The sequence below is a fragment of the Macrotis lagotis genome, chromosome 8 (assembly GCF_037893015.1).
Source record: "Macrotis lagotis isolate mMagLag1 chromosome 8, bilby.v1.9.chrom.fasta, whole genome shotgun sequence".
NCBI lineage: Eukaryota > Metazoa > Chordata > Mammalia > Peramelemorphia > Peramelidae > Macrotis > Macrotis lagotis.
The window spans coordinates 19248164-19269247 of NC_133665.1; the positions used below are offsets into that span (position 1 = coordinate 19248164).

General features: G+C 35.8%; 1 protein-coding gene across 4 annotated transcripts in view; it reads right to left on the reverse strand.

Moving 5' to 3' along the window:
* Positions 1-21084, reverse strand: part of PDXDC1 (pyridoxal dependent decarboxylase domain containing 1) — a 63369-nt gene that overhangs the window by 16876 nt on the left and 25409 nt on the right. For all 4 annotated transcript variants that reach the window (XM_074196470.1, XM_074196469.1, XM_074196468.1 and 1 more), the window contains 9 exons: positions 15667-15747; positions 14822-14968; positions 13979-14168; positions 10709-10777; positions 9360-9438; positions 6882-6966; positions 6244-6292; positions 5962-6063; positions 5443-5568 (listed from right to left, as the gene is read on the reverse strand). In XM_074196470.1, the coding sequence (XP_074052571.1) occupies positions 5443-5568; positions 5962-6063; positions 6244-6292; positions 6882-6966; positions 9360-9438; positions 10709-10777; positions 13979-14168; positions 14822-14968; positions 15667-15747 (928 nt within the window). The remainder of the gene's footprint in view (positions 1-5442; positions 5569-5961; positions 6064-6243; positions 6293-6881; positions 6967-9359; positions 9439-10708; positions 10778-13978; positions 14169-14821; positions 14969-15666; positions 15748-21084) is intronic.

Genomic DNA, 21084 nt, shown 5'->3' on the forward strand with positions numbered 1-21084 from the left:
TTCCAAATTGCTCTCTGGAAAGGCTGGATCAGTTTATAACTCCACAAAAAATTCATTAGTGTCCCAGTTTTTCCACATTCTCTCCAATATTGATCATTTTCCTTTTTTGTCATGTTAGCCAATCTGATAGGTGTGAGGTGGTACCTTAGAGTTATTTTAATTTGTATTTCTCTAATGAATAGTGATTTAGTGACTATAGATAGCTTTAAATTCTTCATCTGGAAACTGCCTGTTGATATTCTTTCACCATTTATCATTTGGAGAGTGACTTGTGTTCTTATAAATGACTCAGTTCTCTATTTTAGAAATAAGTCCTTGATCAGAAACATTAGCTGTAAAAATCGCTTCCAAAATTACTTCATTCCTTTGAATCTTAGTTGCATTGGTTTTATTGGTGCAAAACCTTTTTTAATTTAATTCAATCAAAATTATCCATTTTGAATTTTATAAAGCCCTCTCTCCTTTGGTCATAAACTATTCCCTCAAAGGATTCTTTAAAGAAGAATTGTAGTCATAGAGAACAAGAATTAGAAGAGGCCATGTAGTACTATAATTTTACAGATAAGGAAACTGCCTTTGAGAGGGAAGGTGTGTCCAAAATTACCCAGTAAGTTAGTAACTTGGACTAGAACCAGGCTCTCCTAATTTCTAGTCCAATGGTGCTTCTGTTAGTGCCTGACTGCACTAATCATCCTTTAACAATCATAAGCAGGATGTCTGTCCTGTCCACAATAACTGCTCAATATATGCTTGGCTAGTTGGAAAAACAAAATTAAAGAAATTGTGAGCTCAAACTCTGTTTTCAGAAGAGGAAAAAAAAAAACCTGTTAGTATATTTGTTTCCTCCCCTTTCCTTCCTCCTACACTTAAAGGGTTCTTTAATACACTAAAATGAAAAAAAAAATTTGGCCAGCCCTCCATACTTACAATTTTAACTTATTATTTAACTTATTATTGGACCATTTTCTTGGCATCTTATTATTATTATTGTTTAAATGTCTCATGTGGGGGCAGCTAGATGGTGCAGTGGCTAGAGCACCGGCCCTGGAGTCAGGAGTACCTGAGTGCAAATCCGGCCTCAGACACTTAATAATTACCTGACTATGTGGGCTTGGGCAAGCCACTTAACCCCATTGTCTTGCAAAAAACAAAACAAAAAACCTTAATAAAAAAATTAAAAAAATGTCTCATGTGTAAATCTCATCTCTTCAATCACATCATAAACTCACTGAAAGCAGTTTTTATGTCTTATATGTGTATCAAGATACATCCTGTTTTGCAGAGCTGAAGCATGGCAAGCAGGTTGAGCCCTGAGCTTCGCAAAACAATAATCCAGACTAGAAGCCCTGATATGAACAGACTTTTTGTCACTGGACAACCTGGCTTCACTATTGTTGTGCCTCACTAATGTAGCCACACTACACTGTCTGACTCTTTGTCTAGCCACAGGTATATAGATCAAGGTTCAGCCACATGGAGTTGGGCTGAGGGAGGTGGGGACTGTGTATGTGTGTCTAATCTGTCTTCTTGCTTGCAAGTCATTTTCCTCACATTGAAATTAAATTTCTGTCTGATTTCTGACTCTGTCTCTAGTCTGCTCCATTTGGCTCTGGCCATCCACAAGTTCTATCTGATTGACACGTGTCTACACATCCCTACAATAACTACCTGGCAGTGCTATAAATATACCAGGAAGTAAGATTTATAGTTTACTAAGCACTTTCTTTAACAGTCTGAGAAAAGAAGCCAAGCAAGTATCACCTTTAGTTTATAGATCATGAGCTTTAAAGGTGCAAACAGGTTGAATTTAATTTGTATTTCTCTTATCAGTGATCTGAACAGTTTTTCATATGGTTACTGACAGCTTGGATTTCTTCCCCTGACAATTGCTTGTTCATGACCTTCAGCCATTTATCTACTGGGACACATTGCCTTCTTTTTTTTTTTTAAGGTTTTTTGCAAGGCAATGGGGTTAAGTGGCTTGCCCAAGGCCACACAGCTAGGTAATTATTAAGTGTCTGAGACCGGATTTGAACCCAGGTACTCCTGACTCCAAGGCCAGTGCTTTATCCACTATGACACCTAGCTGCCCTGACACATTGCCTTCTAAAGGATTTTATCTTCTCATATTCATTTATAAATAGCTTTAAGAAGCTTGGAATCTATATGCCCAGTTCATTCACTTAACAAACAGAATGTGGCTACCTTAAACATTACTCACTAAATTAGAAATTAGGGTATTATCCAAAAGCTCATAAACATTTTAGATTCTGTCTCAATTTTTGCTTTCAAGAATGTGCTTAACTGTGGTGATCTTGGGGGCTTGGTAGCTCTTGGTGGCTAATGTCATCATCATCATTTTATCATTTCCTCTTGTCCAACAGAAATTAAAAAGTTCCCTACTGAAGGCATGTACATTCCCCAAATAGATTCAGCTATTATGACAACATGCTACCCAGCCTTTGTAAATGATCTCCATGAGATTCTAATTTGTAACTTCTGATAACTCTATCAGAGAGAATTTTTCTTAAGTATTGGGTTTTGAAAAATTAAATCAATATTAAGTCTGTTATTTCTCTAATGTATAAAGAAACTACCACATCATAAAACAAAGAACTATTGCCACAACAATATGAAAAAAACTTGAGAGATATATTTCATCTAATCAATTTTGATTAAAACAACTTCCTTAATAATCAATGATAAACTATCAATAGTGTTCCATGTAAAAATCACTCCCCTAGATGGAAATAGGAAAAATGATTACGTTAGGGCTTGGAACTCAAGTTTTTTTTTCCTGAGGAAATTTTCAGCAAAGGAAAAGAAATATAATTCTTTTCCTAAGAGTACATCCTATAATTAAAAGCAATTATTAATATTAAATAAATCATTTTAAATTATATGAATTACCATTATTTTTGTTTTATTCTTCTATTATACAACAGCTGAAGTTGTTTCTTATTGAAATCACAGAACTTCAATGTAAGAAGGACCTACAAAACTGATAATGTTGAGTCCTCAACTTGAACAGGAAAAGATTCTCTAATATCTCCAATGGTGGTATAACTTCTGCTCAAAGACCACCTGAAACAGAGAACTCACTATCTCCCAAAATAGCAAATAACAGCATTCCTGGTCCACACTAATTGTAGGCAAATTTGCCATGCTCTGACTTGAAATATGGCTCTTAATTTCCACCCCCAACTCCTCTGTCCTCTGAGTCCATTAAAACCAACACTCCCTCTTTCACATGTCAAGGCACCAATTATCAGGAGACAAGATTATAGTCCTTCTTAGTCTAATCTTCTTTGCATTAAACACTTCTAGGTCCTTATATACCAACCTCAAAACCAAGGTTTCAAACCCTGCTGCATTCCAGTCACACTCCTCTGGATGTACTTGATTGTCCTTCCTAAAATAGAGGGCCCAGACTAAAATGTTCATTTGCTTTGTCCCAGAGATCCCACTTGTTTGATGTATACTCCTAAGGATTTTTAGAATACAAAGTTCTCACAAAGGCTAAAATGCTATTTTTTGTAGTAGCAAAGAATTGAAAATAAAGTAGTCCCCATCTGTTGGGTCTATATTTAAATAAATTGTGGAAATTTATTACTTCTGCCTTTATTGTAAAGGACTTCAACATTTTTTGTTGATGCTCCCTCAAACACCTTTTCTCAATTTCTTATCTCCTCAAAAACACAAAGTCCTTTTCTCCTTAGTCACACAAAGGTCCAATCACACCTTAGATCTCACCATCACTAGAATTCTATTTTAGGAAGGCTAGGGAAATGGAGGAGAAAGGAAATAATGTTATCCCTAGATCATGATGAAAAAACTTGGCACAGGTCTGTTGTTTTTGTTCAGTAGTGACCAACTCTTTATGATCTTATTTGCAATGACATTGGAGTGGTTTGCCATTTCCTTCAGATCATTTTACAGAAGAGGAAAATGAGGTAAACAGAGTTAAGTAACTTGCCCAAAGCCACACAACTATTAAGTGTCTGAGGCCAGATTTGAACTCAAGTCTTTCTGAATGTGGTGGTGCTCTCTCCATTGCACTACCTCATTTTATAGAATGTCCCATAAGAAAAGCAGGTGAGCAATAATCCACAAAAACAGCCAGTGAAAAAGATGACTCTTCCGCCTGGTGCTAAGAAAATACCTGAAGCTCATAAATACATAACCAGGTATTCCTTGTCTCATTACACTTTTCTCCTTGGAGATATCTTTCACTCCAAAAAGTTTAGCTCTCACTTCTATAGATAGCTCTCAAATCTAGATATTGGCTCCACATTTCCAGTTGGGCTCTGGTCATCTCCATCTGGATGACTATCCAAGAACTCAAACAACATTTAAAACTGAACTCATCGATTAGGAAAAGGGTAAAAATACCACTTGTACAAAAATATTCGTAGCAGCCATGTTTGTGGTGACAAAGAATTGGAAACTGAATGAATGTCCATCAATTGGGGAATGGCTTAATAAATTGTAGTATATATGTGATGGAATACCATTGTTCTAGCAGAAACCAGGAGGGATGGGAATTCAGGGAAGCCTGCAAAGATTTGCATAAATTGATGCTGAGCAAGATGAGAAGAACCAGAAGAACACTGTACACCCTAAAAGCAACATGGGGATAATAATCAACCTTAACATACTTGCTCATTTCATTAGTCTAACAATCAGACACAATGGAGAATACCATCTGTATCCAGAGAAAGAACTGTGAAGTTTGAACAAAGACCCAAGACTACTATGTTTAATTAAAAAAAAATCTGTTATCTTCTTATATTATTTTGCTATCTCTTATACTTTGTTTCTTCCTTAAGGATATGTTTTCTCTCTCATCACATTCAATTTAAATCAAGTATGCCACAGAAACAATCTAAAGACTAAAAGATTGCCTTCTGTGGGGGGTGGGGGGAGGGAAGCAAGATTAGGGGAAAAACTGTAAAATTCAAAATAAATAATTTTTAAAAAATTAATAAAAAATTTAAAAATGAAATTTAAAAACAAAAAAAAACTGAACTCATCACACTTCCCCCTCTGCCTGTCCTTCAAACTTCCCAGTTTTAATTAATGACCTTATCATTATTCCAGTCCAAAGCTAATAACATTGGAATTATTTGTAATGCCAACCTTATCTATTTTGCCCTATCAGGCTTATTGGGAAAATTGTATTTTATTTAGTTTTTTTAGGTTTTTGCAAGGCAAATGGGGTTACGTGGCTTGCCCAAGGCCACACAGCTAGGTAATTATTATCTAATGTCTGAGACCGGATTTGAACCCAGGTACTCCTGACTCCAGGGCTGGTGCTCTATCCACTGTGCCACCTAGCTACCCCGAAGATTGTACTTCATAAAAGATAAAGTGCATCATATATATTAGCAGTTATTAATAAGTTTGAGAATTGGGAGACTTAACCTAAGGACATCTACTCACCAACTGAGAGGCATGTTTGATTCTTTCCACAATTCCATCAAGTCCCAAGTATTGTAAAGATAACCACAGTGGTAAGGCACGAAGTTTCTCCACTGGCTGACTTGATGTAAGCCCTGCAACCAGTGACTACAGGAAAAAAAAATTCAAATATTAGTAACAATCAATACCAGTACTCAACAAAATACAAAACTACAAGTGTTAAGAAAGTACCTAAATCAGAGGTGGGCAAACTGTTTCCTGTCAAGAGTCATGTGAATATTTCTATCCTCATTTGCAGCTATATTTGGTCAAACATTTCATTAATTCACCCCTAAAAAGCTGCTAGATTTATTGAATTTTGAGTCCCACCTGAGGCTGCCTTCCTACAGGCTAGCAATTCCCTGTTCCTGACCTAAATGGAGACTGCTTTACAAGTCTTGCTTCTAAATAAATCATAAATACAAATTTCTTGGCTGTAATTTTTTAAAGTTCCTAGTACCTAAACAGTATTTTAAAAATTGACCATATGAGTAAGCTTACCAAAGAAGGATCTTCATGCCTGTAAAGTGTTACTGCAGGAACAGCTGGCAAGCCAAGCCATGGACCCAAGGTCAGAGTCATACTGTCACATTTGGTTGCAGCCTACAAAGGAGAGAAGAATTCATTCCTATTTTTCCAGAGTCAGAGGTTAAAATTCAAAAATCTCTCCATTAGGAAAGGCTAAGGAACAGACTATGGCAATTTTTAAAGGGCTAGGAAAGCTCTCTTTAAGGGGGCTGATTTTTGTTCTTTTTTTTTTTATTTCATAAAACAGAAACATACCAGTACTGAAGAGGAGATGTAACCTAATGCCAAAGTTGCTAAATTCACTCTGGAAGAGAAAATCAGAATTTAAAAATCAATTATATAATTTATTAATTAAAGGACTATTTATAGTACATTAGTTAAATTGTACAATTGTCTGGCTTAAATAATGAGAAAGTTTGTGTCTTCTAAACATATAAGAAACAGAAGATGTAATTTAGTTTATACTATAAGCTTTAAAAACAAGGGTTCTTCAGCAGGAGTTTATTAATTTGCTTTCTTTTTTTTAATATTTTGATGCTTAAATCTCAATAAAACTGTTTTCCTTGGTATTCCCATGAAATTTCATTTTATGCATATAAAAACAATTATTTTGAGAAGTCCAAAGGTTCACCAGGCTGCCAAGGCACATGAAAAAAACTAAGAACCCATGCTTTAGACAAGTGTTGACAGTGAATACTAATAAAAAACGTTTTTCAGTTGATGGATAAAATTAGAAATCTATCTTTATGGAAAGTTTTAAAAATTATTTTTCTTGTCTAGAGAAAAAAATACCTTAGCATATTTTATTTTGAATACCAAAAAAACAGCTAGATAGGGTGTCTTTCTTCTAAATAAACTATTAAACCAGGTCTGAAGAAGGTTATTCTACTTACCCTTCCACATGGAGCCACATATTATGTTGCTCACAAAGTTCTTTCAATCGTCCCAACTTGTCTGTGTGTCCTGCTCCTGGGGTACCTACAGTGAAAGCAAAAAGACACTTTTAAGATTCTGATTCCTTATACTTAATAAATAATAAATAGGAATAATAACTACCTCCTAGTAACCAATCCCATCCTCTTGTTTTTTCAAATTGCTTCAATAAAGGATGATAGTCTAAGACTAACACAAAATGGTTAATATATTTCAAATTATCCAAAGCATGTATCTTATATAAACTTCAAAAAACAATTTTACCCCCAGAAAGACCTCATTACAACAGAAGAAATCATGAGACTTACAAGTCTACTTGTAACATTACTTTAATTGGAAGGTCAGTATTTGTGTAATTTGTGGAAAGTCAAATTCTAGAACATTTTAAAAGAAATGCATGCTTTCTAGTGAATCTAGAGTTGGACTTGGATTTAGGAATACCTTGGTTTGAATTGTTTCTGTATGACAATGGGTACATCATTTAACTTCTCTGAATCCCTAGTCTCCATATCAGCAAAATGAGAATGACTCTTTCTCTTCCCTAAACTCTCTCCTGCGGTCATCTTACCCACTCCCACAACATTCCTCTATCCAGGGCTAGAATTAAGACTTATGAAGCTGTAGGAGCTGATGAAATCATCAATGAAGAGAATATAGAGAAGAGAGCCATAGTCAAGATTTCTGAATTAAGATTTCTGTATTATCCTGAGCTACAGGGCCATATTTGCCAATGGCTGTTGACTGTTTCTATCTGCAAGTCCTAAGTCAAAAGCAAGCACATAATCTTTCTACCAAATCTGTATCTCCTCTCTAACCTTCCTTATTTTGTTAATCAGATCACCATTTTCCCCATCATTTAGATATAGAATTATATTTGACTCCCCCTTCCCCCCTTCATAGCTAATCATTCAAACAGTTCTATCTACTCTATTTGTACAATTTTTCTTAAATTTCTTACTTTTTAAAATAAGTATGTCACTAAAGGGCAGCTAGTGTGGATAGAGCACTGGTCCTGAAAGTCAGGTGAACCTGAGTTCAAATCTAGCCTCATATACATAATTAATTACCTAGCTATGTGACCTTGGGCAAGTCACTTAACCCCACTGCCTTGCAAAAACAAAAAAATATGCCACTATCACCCTATTTCAAGTTATCATGGTATAAGAAAATAGCAGTGGTTTTAGGGCCAGAGCACCTTCTAACTCTAAATTGTATGACCACCCACAAAGCCTGGGGTCTCAATTTCCTCATCTGTGAAAGCAAAGAGTAAAGGAGATAATTTATAAGGTCTATCCTAGTTCTAAATTTATGAAAATTCTGATTATCCCACCATAATTAACTTCTTATCCATTATTCTTATTCTGCCAATCTAGCCTACTATACAATACTTCAGATTAATTTTCCTAATGGCTTTATGGAAATTCACATTATGCAAATTCCAGTGGAGGGAGGCAAGGCACAAGATCAGGGTCTCAGCAGGTGAGAGGGAAGGAGGGGAGAGGAACTAAGTACAGCTCCAGAGGCTCCAGGCACAAGGGAGCCCCAGGCTGCACTGAAGCCCCTCTGCAGAGCACCAAGTAGTCACTCAGAGCTGTGGGAGGGGAAAGGAAAGCCTGCACAACAATCTTCTTAGGTTAAGTGAGAACTGACTGTATATTGAATGGATTTCTTGTCCTTATCAAATCAACTTTTACTTGCTGAATTATCATTCTTCAATATCAAATTGCAAATACCACTCCTCCAAAAATTCTGTATTGATATCCCAGTTTGCAAGAAATCTCTTCTTCCTTTGAATTTTAGTGTTTTGTATCTCTAGCACTCAATATATTCTAATTTGTACACATCTAATAGAAGTCTAAATCTTTATAAGTATAGACTAATTTTTCCTGTGAATCTCTCTCAATTTGGAGTCTAAATTTAGAAGAATTTGTTATCCCCCAATTACTTTAACAAATATGATCAATATGATTATAATAATCTAACCTAAACAAAGTTTATCTCATAGCAATTTTAATATAGCTTCTTCATACACACTTAGTCTACTATGTTTTATATGTTTTATAAGACAGCTAGGTCATGTAGTGGATAGAGCATCAGTGGAGCCAGGAAGATCTGAATTCTAATCCAGACATTTACTTGCTGTGTGGCCCTGAGCAAGGTACTTAATTTTATCTGCTTCAGTTTTCTTGCCTCTAAATGGGGATAAGACTAGCACCTACATCTCAGGGTTACTGTGAGGGTAAAATGAAATAATATTTTAAATTTTGCTTTGCAAACCTTAAAATAAAATGAAAAATATTATTTTTATAAATATTTATATAAATATATTTATAAAATATAAATACATACTAGCTATTATTATTCAACATCTGAAAATCTGCAACATTTATTTATTCAATATATCCAAAGTGGAAGACTCTGAGTTCAAAAATACCTACCAGCATTTGCAACAAGCAATAGGGGCAGTTTTTCACTGTCCATATCATCTTTAATCAATCTGTCCAATAAAGCAACATCCTGTCACACATATACATACACACACACAAAAAAAAAAAAACAAAAAATGAGGCAAAGAATAGAAAAGTTGTAGAATTATAAAACTACAGATTCTAAAAATGACAACTAACATTCATAAAGTTGATACCATGAGTAAATTCTTAATGTTTCCCCATAAGAATGCCATAATTTTTTTTTGAAAATGAAAGAATTAACATAGAAATAAGTTTTTTGCTTTTTTCTGGAAGATACTGAATAATGAAGAAATACTAGATAGAGACAAATCTAAAATACAGCTACAAGGGAATAATTTTCCAAGGAATACAGTCAAGATAATTTCTTGGAGACCATTCATTGATGCAAGAGAGATGAATAGTAAGATTTTCTCCAAAAAGTTGTTCTAACAAGTTCTTAACCTAGAGAGTTTTAGAATTCACTTCTAAGAAACAAAAGAACATATTTCTAAGAACAAAGTAAGAACGTTGATTTTATGTCACCATGCAGGGGCAGCTAAGGTGGCACAGTGGACAGAGCACTGGCCCTGGAGTCAGGAGGACCTGAGTTCAAATCCAGCCTCAGAAAATTAGTAATTGCCTCACTGCATGACCTTGGGCAAGTCACTTAAAAAAAACCCATTGCCTTAAATAAAATTTTAAAGAAGTCACCATGCCTAGATCATTGATAATTTTATCATTTTCAAAATTATCTCATGTATTTATCCACATCCCATCTCTTCCTACCCATTACTCATGGGGAAAAAAGAAAAAGAAAACTATTACAACAAACATGAATAGTCAAGGAAAATAAATTCACAAAAGGATCATCTCTAAAAAGTAGGTCTCATTCTATACCCTTCATCCATTGCCTCAAGGTTTGGAGGAGAGCAGCATGTATTATTATTAGTTCCTTCAAATACTGCTAATCATTGTAACTGATAAGAGTTCCTAAGTCCTTTTGAAGCTGACACCTTTTTTTACATAACACAGACTATTTGAAGGAAATGCCCATAACAATTGGTCTCCCAAGTCCCAGTAAAACAGGAATTTTAATGATTAAAAAGAAAAAGTCAGAATTCTTTAGGACTAAGCTAATTCATACTACATTCATTAAATACCCATGAAGGAAGCCTTAGCCATCCAAATGCTGAATTTCTTGGTTATGAATAAAGAGATTAATTATAAGCCAAAAAAGTATGAAAAAAAATGAAAAAATTATAATGTAGATCAACAGTTTCAAAACAGATTTATTACTCTTCTTCAAAATTAGATGACTAAAGACTATTTAAACTTACCATCTGATGCTGGGATCCAAACATAGTATTACAGGGTACTCGACACAAACAGGATAAAGGTAAGCCAAGCTGCAGGAAGAAAACTTTTATTTAAGCAACTTAGAATCAGAAATACCCAAGCTCTTACTTGCTTCCTCAGGAGATCATCAAAAACATAGGAGGACAACTGGAGCTAGCACTTCGTGTGAGGCAATGAAGCTTAAGTGACTTGCCCAAGGTCACACAGCTACAGTGCTCTATCCACCAGACCATGAAACTTGTACACACACACACACACACACACACACACACACACACAAACACACATGGTTCAGTGAATTGAATATGGGGCTTATAGTCAGGAAGCACTGAATTCAAATCTAGCCTCAGACCTTACTAGCTGTGTGACCCTAAACAACTCATTTAACTTCTGTTTGCCCTAGTTGCTGTCATCTACCAACCTCCTGGTTACAATGCTGATGGGGCATCTGGCATTCCTTTCTATCAAATACCCTGTCAGCATTCTCAAAAGTTTCTATATTAACTCTGATGTCTCCATTTATATTCTGACCACATACACAACTTCATATCTAAAATCCTCCTCCTGAATAATTCTTATTAATCACACAGGAATGGTTACATTTAGATCTGACCATCTTGTGGAAATGGTCTGCCTTAGATAGCAAACTCTAAAATTTTTATTCTCTTACCACAATTTTCTATCCTCCACCTCTCCCACACTAAACCTGCTCTTTGTTCTCCTCATGACCTCTGGGTGCACTGTCTGTTCTATATCCCATTTTATAACAAGACAACATACTTGTCACCATAACTAGCTGCAACCACTCTAAAACCCCCGACTTCACTCCCTACCTTCTGCTATTCCCTACTTAATAATCTTTAGGTATAAAACTTTCTCTAGTACTACCTGTTAACCCTCACTGGACAAAGTCACAAAAATCAAGTTGATTTTACTCAGAATAAATTTAAAACATGGTTTTCAACAATCCCTGGCAACTCTTCTATTCTATTCTAATTTACTATTTCATTGTCTAAAGAGACTGTTTCTAGACTTAACCACCCCCCCCCAACTTCCAGCTGATAACTTGACCTCTTCCTTCCCTGAGAAGAATAAGGACATCTAACATGATCTCCCTCCACTACTCAAAACTTTTCATTATCATCATCATTCACTCCTCCTTTCCACATGTCTCAGAGGAAGATGTATGTATCCCTAGTCTATACTGAAGTTAATCCTTCTACTGATGTCCTTGATCCTACTTCCTCCTAGAACTTCAGAACCTGGTTCCAGATTTGGCCTCTCATAACTCTTAACTCCATTTTTCTCTGAAGGTTAATCCCCATTTCCTTAAAAAATGGTCAGTCATCTGTAATTCTAAAAGTCTTCCCTTGACCCCTCTGCCTTATTCAGTTACCATCCTAAATCTCTACTTAGTCAAAATCTCTAGGCAAGGAAAACAATAAACAGACACAATACTGGGATCTGGAGAGAAGAGAGACCTTTATACAGAGAGAATTAAAATATAAAAACAAAAGGCATCAAAAAACTGATGTTAAGGGGCAGCTAGGTGGCATAGTGGATAAAGCACCAGCCCTGGAGTCAGGAGTACCTGGGTTCAAATCCCATCTCAGACACTTAATAATTACCTAGCTGTGTGGCCTTGGGCAAGCTACTTAACCCCATTTGCCTTGCAAAACAACAACAAAAAAAAAACCCTAAAAAAACCCCTGATGTTAAAAAAAGAAAAAGAAAAATGAAAGCAATCTATTTATAAAAAGTCACAAGTGACTTCTTCATGTGCTAAATTCATTGGCTCTCTACCCTTCATTCTCCCCTTGACCATTCCAATCTAGTTTTTATTGCTATACCTTTACCGACTCTTCTTCTGGATCTTCTTCCTAAATCAATAAACTGGATTTTCCAAGGCTCTTTCTTTAGTGGTCTTTTTTCTCTCTATACCTGTTCTATAATAATCCTATTCCCTCTCATTACTTCAACTATCACTTCTATGTAAGTAACTCTCACAAATCTTTACTTCTAGACATTATATTTCTCTGTTCTCTGGATCTCAATTCCTATATCTCCAAATATTTACAAGACACCTCAACATTCCACTGGTTCCTCAAACTCAACATATCATAAAGTGAACTTCTTTCCTCTAACACCTTCTCACTTTCTTATTTCTATCAGTGGTACCACCAGAACCTACCATGTTGATTTTTTATCACTTCTCTACTCTTAATACTCAATAAGGGCAAGTCTTATTGATTCTACCTCCACAATAATTTTCTTATCTATCAGTTCCTCTCCATTCACAGTGCCACCACCTTTCATTATCACTGCCTGGAATAAATGATTTGGGAACAAATCTTTCTTCCCTTCCAATCCATTTTCTACACCAACACCAGACATATTAAGTATGCATAGATCTAGTCACCTTATTGCTGAAAATCTTGCAATATCACCTGACTACCTGTCAAGTTAAGTTCAAAACTGGCATTTAGGTCTTCTACAATCAGCTCCTACCCTGCTTTTCCATATTTCTTTCATATTCTTCCCTTCCACAGTCTCTGATCAAACCAATTTGCCTACTCATTTTTAACTTCCTATAGCTTTGTGCAGTAATCCCTATGCCTGGAATGTCCTACTTCTACCCTCACTCGTCTTCTAAATTTTTTTTTAGGTTTTTTGGCAAGGCAAATGGGGGTTAAGTGGTTAAGGCCACACAGCTAGGTAATTATTAAGTGTCTGAGGCCGGATTTGAACTCAGGTACTCCTGACTCCAGGGCCGGTGCACCACCTAGCCACCCCCCTCACTTGTCTTTTAAAGTCTAACTCAAACACTGTTTTCTCTATATTACCTTTATTAAGCTTCCAACCTGGAAAGGCCTGATCTCATCATGGGCCATTCATGATCCTGTCCTTGTATTTCACATATATTAATTATAAGACTGGGCCACAGCTTATAAAAACCCCAGTCTCTCACATAAAGAAGAAGCAGGAGTAGTAGTAATGGTCATAATTACAGTACCAGTAAAAATAACTCATATTTATACAGCATTTCAGGTTTACTACTTTCCCCCTCACTTTTTAATCTACCACTGAGATTTGTTTGTTGAAGTATTTTTCTTCATGAAGCCTGAAGCATGAAACCATGCCAGTCTCTCCCAAATGAATCAAAATATTCCTAAACTCTACAAATTTAGGAACTCCCAGCACAGAAATTAATATTTGCATCTACTTAAAATTTCAATCTTAATCCATCTTACCTGATTACAAAGGAATTGGCCCAGGCCAGGCCTGCAAGCAGCACTAATATATATAACAGGCTGTCTATTATATAATACATTGAATCCTTCCATTGTGTAGTCTTCATAGCGCGTATGAATAACGAGCCTACAGACCTTTAAGAGGCCTTCACGGTCATCTTCATGGTAATAGGCAGAGCCATTTTCATACCTGTAAGAAAATGATACAAGATATTTCTCATCTTTTCTGCATTTTTCTCCTTAATGTTATAATAACAGAAATTCCAACTCTAAACAGGTACATAAAAGTTTGAGATGAGGCCCAATTGAACCAGGGTTCTCCTCTCTACAAACCAGTTTCACTAATAGGACATCTCAAGAAATAGTGTCAAATAGACTGTTTTCTATGTCAGGTTCAATCTTTCCTAAGTCTTTTTTTTTCCTTTTCAACCTTCCCAAGGAAGGAAGCACTATTTCAAATGGAGCTAAGAGGTCTATTTAAATTGAAAAAAGATTCTCCATGAATAAGAAAAGTTTGGTAATGACTTGAAAGGAGATTTTTCCAGGAAAAATTATAAATAAAAACTATACAACTTCTCTATTTTAATTGGGCACAGGACTCTTTCCTATAGCAATTATAAATTCCTAACCAAAATCATCACCACCTAGTAAAGTAAGTTTTAATTTCACAAAACATTAAATGCTTATAAAGTAAAACCTCTGGGTAAATTTAAGTACAGCTAAGTAGAGTTAACTAAGATAAAATAATCTGATAAAGAACATATCAGAATATAGATCATTATTATTTCTTGTTTTTAAGAAGAATTGCAGGACAGTTTAGTAGATAAGTAGAAATTTTCTTACCTGAAAAGTCTGCAAAGCCATAATGTGGTATCTGAAAGAATTCTAGTTGTAAGTTTTCTCAGCTTCTCTCTATCTAGTACTGAAATATATGCTGCCAGACTGTGTCCCAACAAAGCCATATGGCCTTGTTCTCCAACATTTTGGAGTCTATTAAATAAGAAATATAAAATTGAAACACATTTATTAGAATCCCAGCACACAATTCTCTATGAATGCTTCTGGATCAGAGGTTAAATCTGTCTCACTCAATACCAAGCAGAAAAATCATAAACTAAACAGTATATGATGGGATACAGATGTATTGTGGCAAAGAGCTTTAGAAAATACTGAAAGTTAATGTTGCTCAATCAATATTGCATTTTGTATCTTTTTTACCCAAATACTTATTCAAATAACTTTATTTATAATCAACTAAGCATTTTATTAATTAATTGAACATTTAATAAGGGCCTACTACATACAATGCCTTCTAAATATATGGATGGCACCAGAACAATAGTTTTTTTTTCAACTTAAAAACTGAAAAATATTAGCCTAAAACTGTGAAATATTTGATAATTTGATAAATAGGAAGAATTATTTGTTGCAAGTAACTTGTATATCATAATTTACAATAATCTCTAAAGGAGAGGAATATTATGTCTCTTCATTAAAAACAAAAATGGACCACAACAGATGTGGATGACCACTCAGTCAATTCACCTGCAGCAATTTAGAAGTAATCACAGTCAGTCAAAATGTAACAGCTCTGTTATAAATCCAATTCACCACTCTAACATATCAAATTATGAAAATTACCAAATGAGGCTAAGGAAAAAACAGTAAATGTACTAGTTAACCATTACCGGGAAAACTGGGGCTCGTCATCTTCATCTCCATGCATGAGGTTCTGAACCAACTGGAGAATGCTCACCATATCCTGTCCACTAGAGAAAAAGAAACAGAAGATGTATGAAAAAATATGTCTCTTTTCCCCCTGCCATGAGCCTCCAAAATTAGTATAATATTTTTAATAGGATAGCTACAAGAGAATATATTTTGCTTAGATACAGTATACTTAAAAAGATAAACATGAAATTGTAAAGTTAGTGGACCAGAAGTTAACTAACTAAAATCAGTTAATCTCTTGGCTAAGCAATATTTTGAATTGCTTAAAAAAAGAATAGCAGCATTAGTGAATCAAGTCTTTTTTTTTAGGTTTTTTTTTTGCAAGGCAAATGGGGTTAAGTGGGAATCAAGTCTTTTTACAGATATACTCTATTCATCTGCAAACTACACTAAAGAACAGGAACTATTTGATATAATTTTAATGAACAAAGTTTTGCTGAAAAGACACAATAGCACTGATCCTTCTATACAAGTCTCATTCACATTTGGGTTATAACCATCTTTTATTTACAAGAGAGGAACCCTCTGTTCTTTATATTTTAGCCGTGGAACTTGGAAGATCTGTCTGGAGTACTGGTAAATAGCTTTTGATCCCACTGAGGAAGCATAATTAAACAGTCACTACAAGGCAAAAACTTATGAGAGCAGTATCAGCAAGGTCACTTGAAAAATGTATAATAAGTAAAAAATATGATTTCTCAACTAATGATAATAATATGGGTAATTAAAAGTTTTCTCAAAAAACTTCCCAAACACCTCCTCTATGGGGCTAATGACTTGATTAGGCACAAATGTTTGTTGAGCAGTGCTGTCATATGTATAATCCACACAGACTCAGAGCACCAGATTCTTTCTAAAACTCTTGGTAGTATTTTCTCCAAGAGTTGGAGCTATACAAACAAATTTCAAACTGCTTAGACTACTATGTATATTATAGATATAGATATAGATATAGATATAGATATAGATATAGATATAGATATAGATATAGATACAGATACCTCAATCCCTCTTAGGTTTAGCACAAGCAAACTTGCTTGGGGCAGTAGGGGTTTGCTCTTAAAACAGATTTTTAAACCACCTGGGAAAACAAATAATCTTGGTAGGTATTTTCCTTTTGGTAAAGATTTTTAAGTGCAACTAAGTGGACAGAATTCAGACTTGGAGTCAAGAAGACCTGAGGTCAAATCCAATCTCAGAAATGCCCAAGTTATAGGACCCTAGATAGGTAAGTCACTTAACTTCTGTTTACCTCATTTTCCTCATCTGTAAAATGGGGATAAATAACAACACCTACCTCCCAGTTTTATTTTAAGGACAAAATGATATAACAATGGTAAAGTCCCTAGCATAGTCCCAGACATATATTAAGAGCACTATAACTGTTAGCTTAATTGTAATTATCATTTGTAAAAAGTTTGTGCAACTGAAGCAATTACATTATGTTAGCCATTTACTGACTCTAATAAATGGCTCAAGCTCAGCAAGCTTATTATTTTAGATATAGACTTTATTCTTCCAAAAAAGACAATTACAGAAATTTATTTTCATTAGTTATGTTTCAGGAAAAAAAAATTTCTAATACACTTCAGTCAAAATAAATAATGACCATTCCATTTCATTTTAAATTTATTTATTTGCACATTACTAAAGCAGTCTTGTTATAAAAGTAAACTGCCCCACAAAGATAAGAGAAACCTCATAAATAAAGTGAGAGAAAAAGAAAAAAAAAATGTATGTGTTCAGATACCATCAGCTCTGTCTCTGGAGCGGATCACATTCTTTATCATAAATTCATTAGAAAAGTTGCTTCAGTATTTTTTCCCACAGTTGCTACTGTTAACTGCATTTCCTTCCATCTATTCCTCCCCACTTCCATTTATTCTATTATCTCTCTCCTTTTACTTTGTCCCTCCCCAAAATTGTGTTGTGGGAGAGCGAACTGCCACAGTGGACAGAGCATCACCCTGGAGCCAGAAGGACCCAAGTCCAAATCCAAGCTCAGACACCCAACAATCACTCAGCCGTGTGACCCCAAGCAAGTCACCCATCCCACCACCCTGCCAAAAAAAAAAAAAAAGGTGTGCTGTATCTGTCTAACCTCTCTAACAATCTTTGCTCTCCCTCTATCACCTATGCCCCCCCCATCTCCTTTATCTCCTTTTTTCTTCTAGGATAAGATAGATTTCTACACCCTACTGAGTGTCTATGTTGTTTCCTCTCTGAGCCATTTCTGATGAGAATAAAGGTTCACTCATTCCCCCACTTCCACTCTATTGCAAAAGTTTTTTTTCTCAACTATTTTATGTGAAATATCTTAGCCCATTCTATACTTCTCCTTTCCCTTTTACCATTACATTCTTTTTTCGCTCATTAACTACATCTTTACAATATTTTATACCTCCATATTCAGCTCTCTTCTCTGTCTTTTCTAAATAGGCTCCTTCTAACTGCCCTAATAAATGAGAAGGTTCATATGAGTTATCAGTATCATCTTCCCATGCAGGAATACAAGAAGTTCAACTTCATTAAATCCCTCATAATCAGTCCCTCCTGTCTACCCTCTCTATGTATCACCTGAGTCCTGTTCTTGGAGATCAAACTTTCTATTCAGGTCTGGTTATTTCGACAACAAAGTTTAAAATTCCACTACTTTCATTGAATGTCCATCTTTTCCTATGAAAGAGGATGTTCATTTTTGCTGGGAAGTTGATTCTCAGTTGTAATCCAAGTTCTTTTGCCTTCCAGAATATCACATTCCAAGCCTCATGAGCCCTTAATGTAGACGCTAAGTCTTGTATAAACCTAACTGTAGTGCCACAATATCTGAATTGTTTCTTTTTGGCCACTAGTCATATTTTCTCTTTGACTTCAGAGTTCTGGAATTTGGCTATTCTATTTCTGGGAGTTGGGGCAGCTAGGTGGCACAGTGAATAGAGCACAGGCCCTGGAGTCAGAAGGGCCTGAGTTCAAATCTGGCCTCAGACACTTAATAATAACCTCACTGTGTGACCTTGGACAAGTCACTTAACCCCACTGCCTTGCAAAAACAAAAAAAATTCATGGGAGTTTTTTGTGGGGGAGGATTTCTTTCAGGAAGTGATCAGTAGATTCCCTCAATTTGTTACCCTCTGCTTCTAGGACATTAGGGAAATTTTCCTGTAGAAATTCCTTAAAAAACAATTTAATGCTCTTTTCCTGGTCATGACTTTCAAGTATCCCAATAATTTTTAAATGATCTCTCCTGGGTCTGTTTTCCAGATAAGCTGATTTTCCAATGAGATATTCCACATTTTCTTCTAGTTTTTCATTCTTTTGGTAGTGTTTTGAAGTTGTTTTCTTTTCTCCTTTTTAATCTGTCCAATTCTGTTTTTTAAGGCATTCTTCTCCTTATTATCTTTTTTGGACTGCTTTTTCAATTTGACCTAAACTGGTTTTTAACATGTTGTTTAATTTGGTATTTTTTCTATCTCCTCCAGCAAGCTGCTAACTTGGATTTTCATGATTTTTCTGCACTGCCCTCATTTCTCTTCCAAATTTTCCTCTACCTTCCTTTTTTGATTTTCAAAATCTTTTTTGAGCTCTTCCATAGCCTGAGACCAATTCCTATTTTTCCTGGAGGCTTTGGATACAGAAGCTCTAACTTTGTCATCTTCTGAATGTATATTTTGATCCACCATGGGGCCAAAGTAATTATCTATGTCAGATTCTTTTTTTTTTCTGTTTATTCATTTCCCTAGCCTATGGCCTGATTTTAACTGCTTCCCAAGCTTTTGAGTGTTTTTGGGAACCCTCCCCACCAAAGACCTCAATTCCTTCCATGTCTTATGAAAGGCTCTAATTGCTCTCCTGGTCTGTGGATGATCCCTCCGTCCTGAAGCTGTAAGGATGACTCTGCTCTGCTATGGCAATAGGGAGCCCCAGACTGTGATCAGGGTCTGAATATGGATAAAGCAATCCTGTCCCAGGGACAGCTGAGAGATCAACAGTCTCCTCCCCATCCTTTTACTCTCTGTGGGCTGAATATTCTGGAAGCAGCTGCTGGGTGGCTCCCAGCTGGGTGGCTCTGCAGCCCTGCTTCCATTTTCCCAGGGCTGAGTCTACACTGGGCTCCGAGCTCACTCTGGCAGTGTTTTCCCACTGGCCTTACAAGTTGTCCTTGGTGATCTCTGGGTTGGGAGGTCTGGAAATCACTCCCATTGCCATGAACCCAGGTGAGCTCATTTATTCTGGCATGTATTGGCCCTGGTGTACTGTGGTCCCTTCTGACACCATTGGAACAGAGCATTCCCTCAGATCTTCCAAGTTATCTTGGACTGGAAAATTGTTTCACTCAGTCTTTCTATGGATTCTGCCACTCTAGACTTTGGTTAGAGTCATAATTTTAAAGTATTTAGAGCATTCTGGATGAGAGCTTCTGGGGAATTCCTGCCTCCTCACTGCCATCTTGGTTCTGTCCCTGACCATTTCATTTTGAAAATTCATTTAATATGCCTGATTTATGAGGTTACATTGGCTTTTCAATTTAACTCAATAAAACCACCTATACAAAGTAGGTGAGGGGAGACAAATTAAAAAAAAAAGAAATAGTCTCAAGATCTTGATGAACTTGCATTCTGGAGGATGGAAGAGAATGTACTTATATACAAACAGAAGTAAATGCAAGGTGATCTGAGGAGAGAAAGAAGAGTAATATCTTGAAGAATATCAAGCAGATCATCATCAGGAGTTAAGCCTGGAAGGAAACTAGGAGCTTGAAGAGGTGGAAGAGAAAAGAAAACAGATTTCCAAAAAGGGGCCAAATTGAACCAAGGTAGAAATTTAAGGAACATGACACAGTAACCAACCTCTAATAGGCCTAGAACTGAGACAGTAATGGGGATTAAGATGAATTAACCCTGGAGGGCCAGGTTTGAAGGTTTGTAAAAAATTAGGCTTGAGGAGATTTATTTTTTCAAAAAGATAATAAGAAACCACTAAGTAACACAAGCTGACCTTTCCCTTAGAAAGATTATTTTGGGGCGGCTAGGTGGCATAGTGGATAAAGCACCGTCCCTGGAGTCAGGAGTACCTGGGTTCAAATCCGGTCTCAGACACTTAATAATTACCTAGCTGTGTGGCCTTGGGCAAGCCACTTAACCCTGTTTGCCTTGCAAAAAACCATTAAAAAAAAAAGATTATTTTGGTTATTTTACAGAGGTTGGATAAGAAAAAGGAGAGACTGCAAATTGAAAAGTTAATTATGGTTAACTATTTAATATAGTTAGCTAAGACAGAAATGACTACTCTCAAATAGGGTAGTGGGAATATGAGTGAAGAAAATGTGATGATCATCAGAAATGCCACTTAAATTATATATGGGCAAGACCCATGAT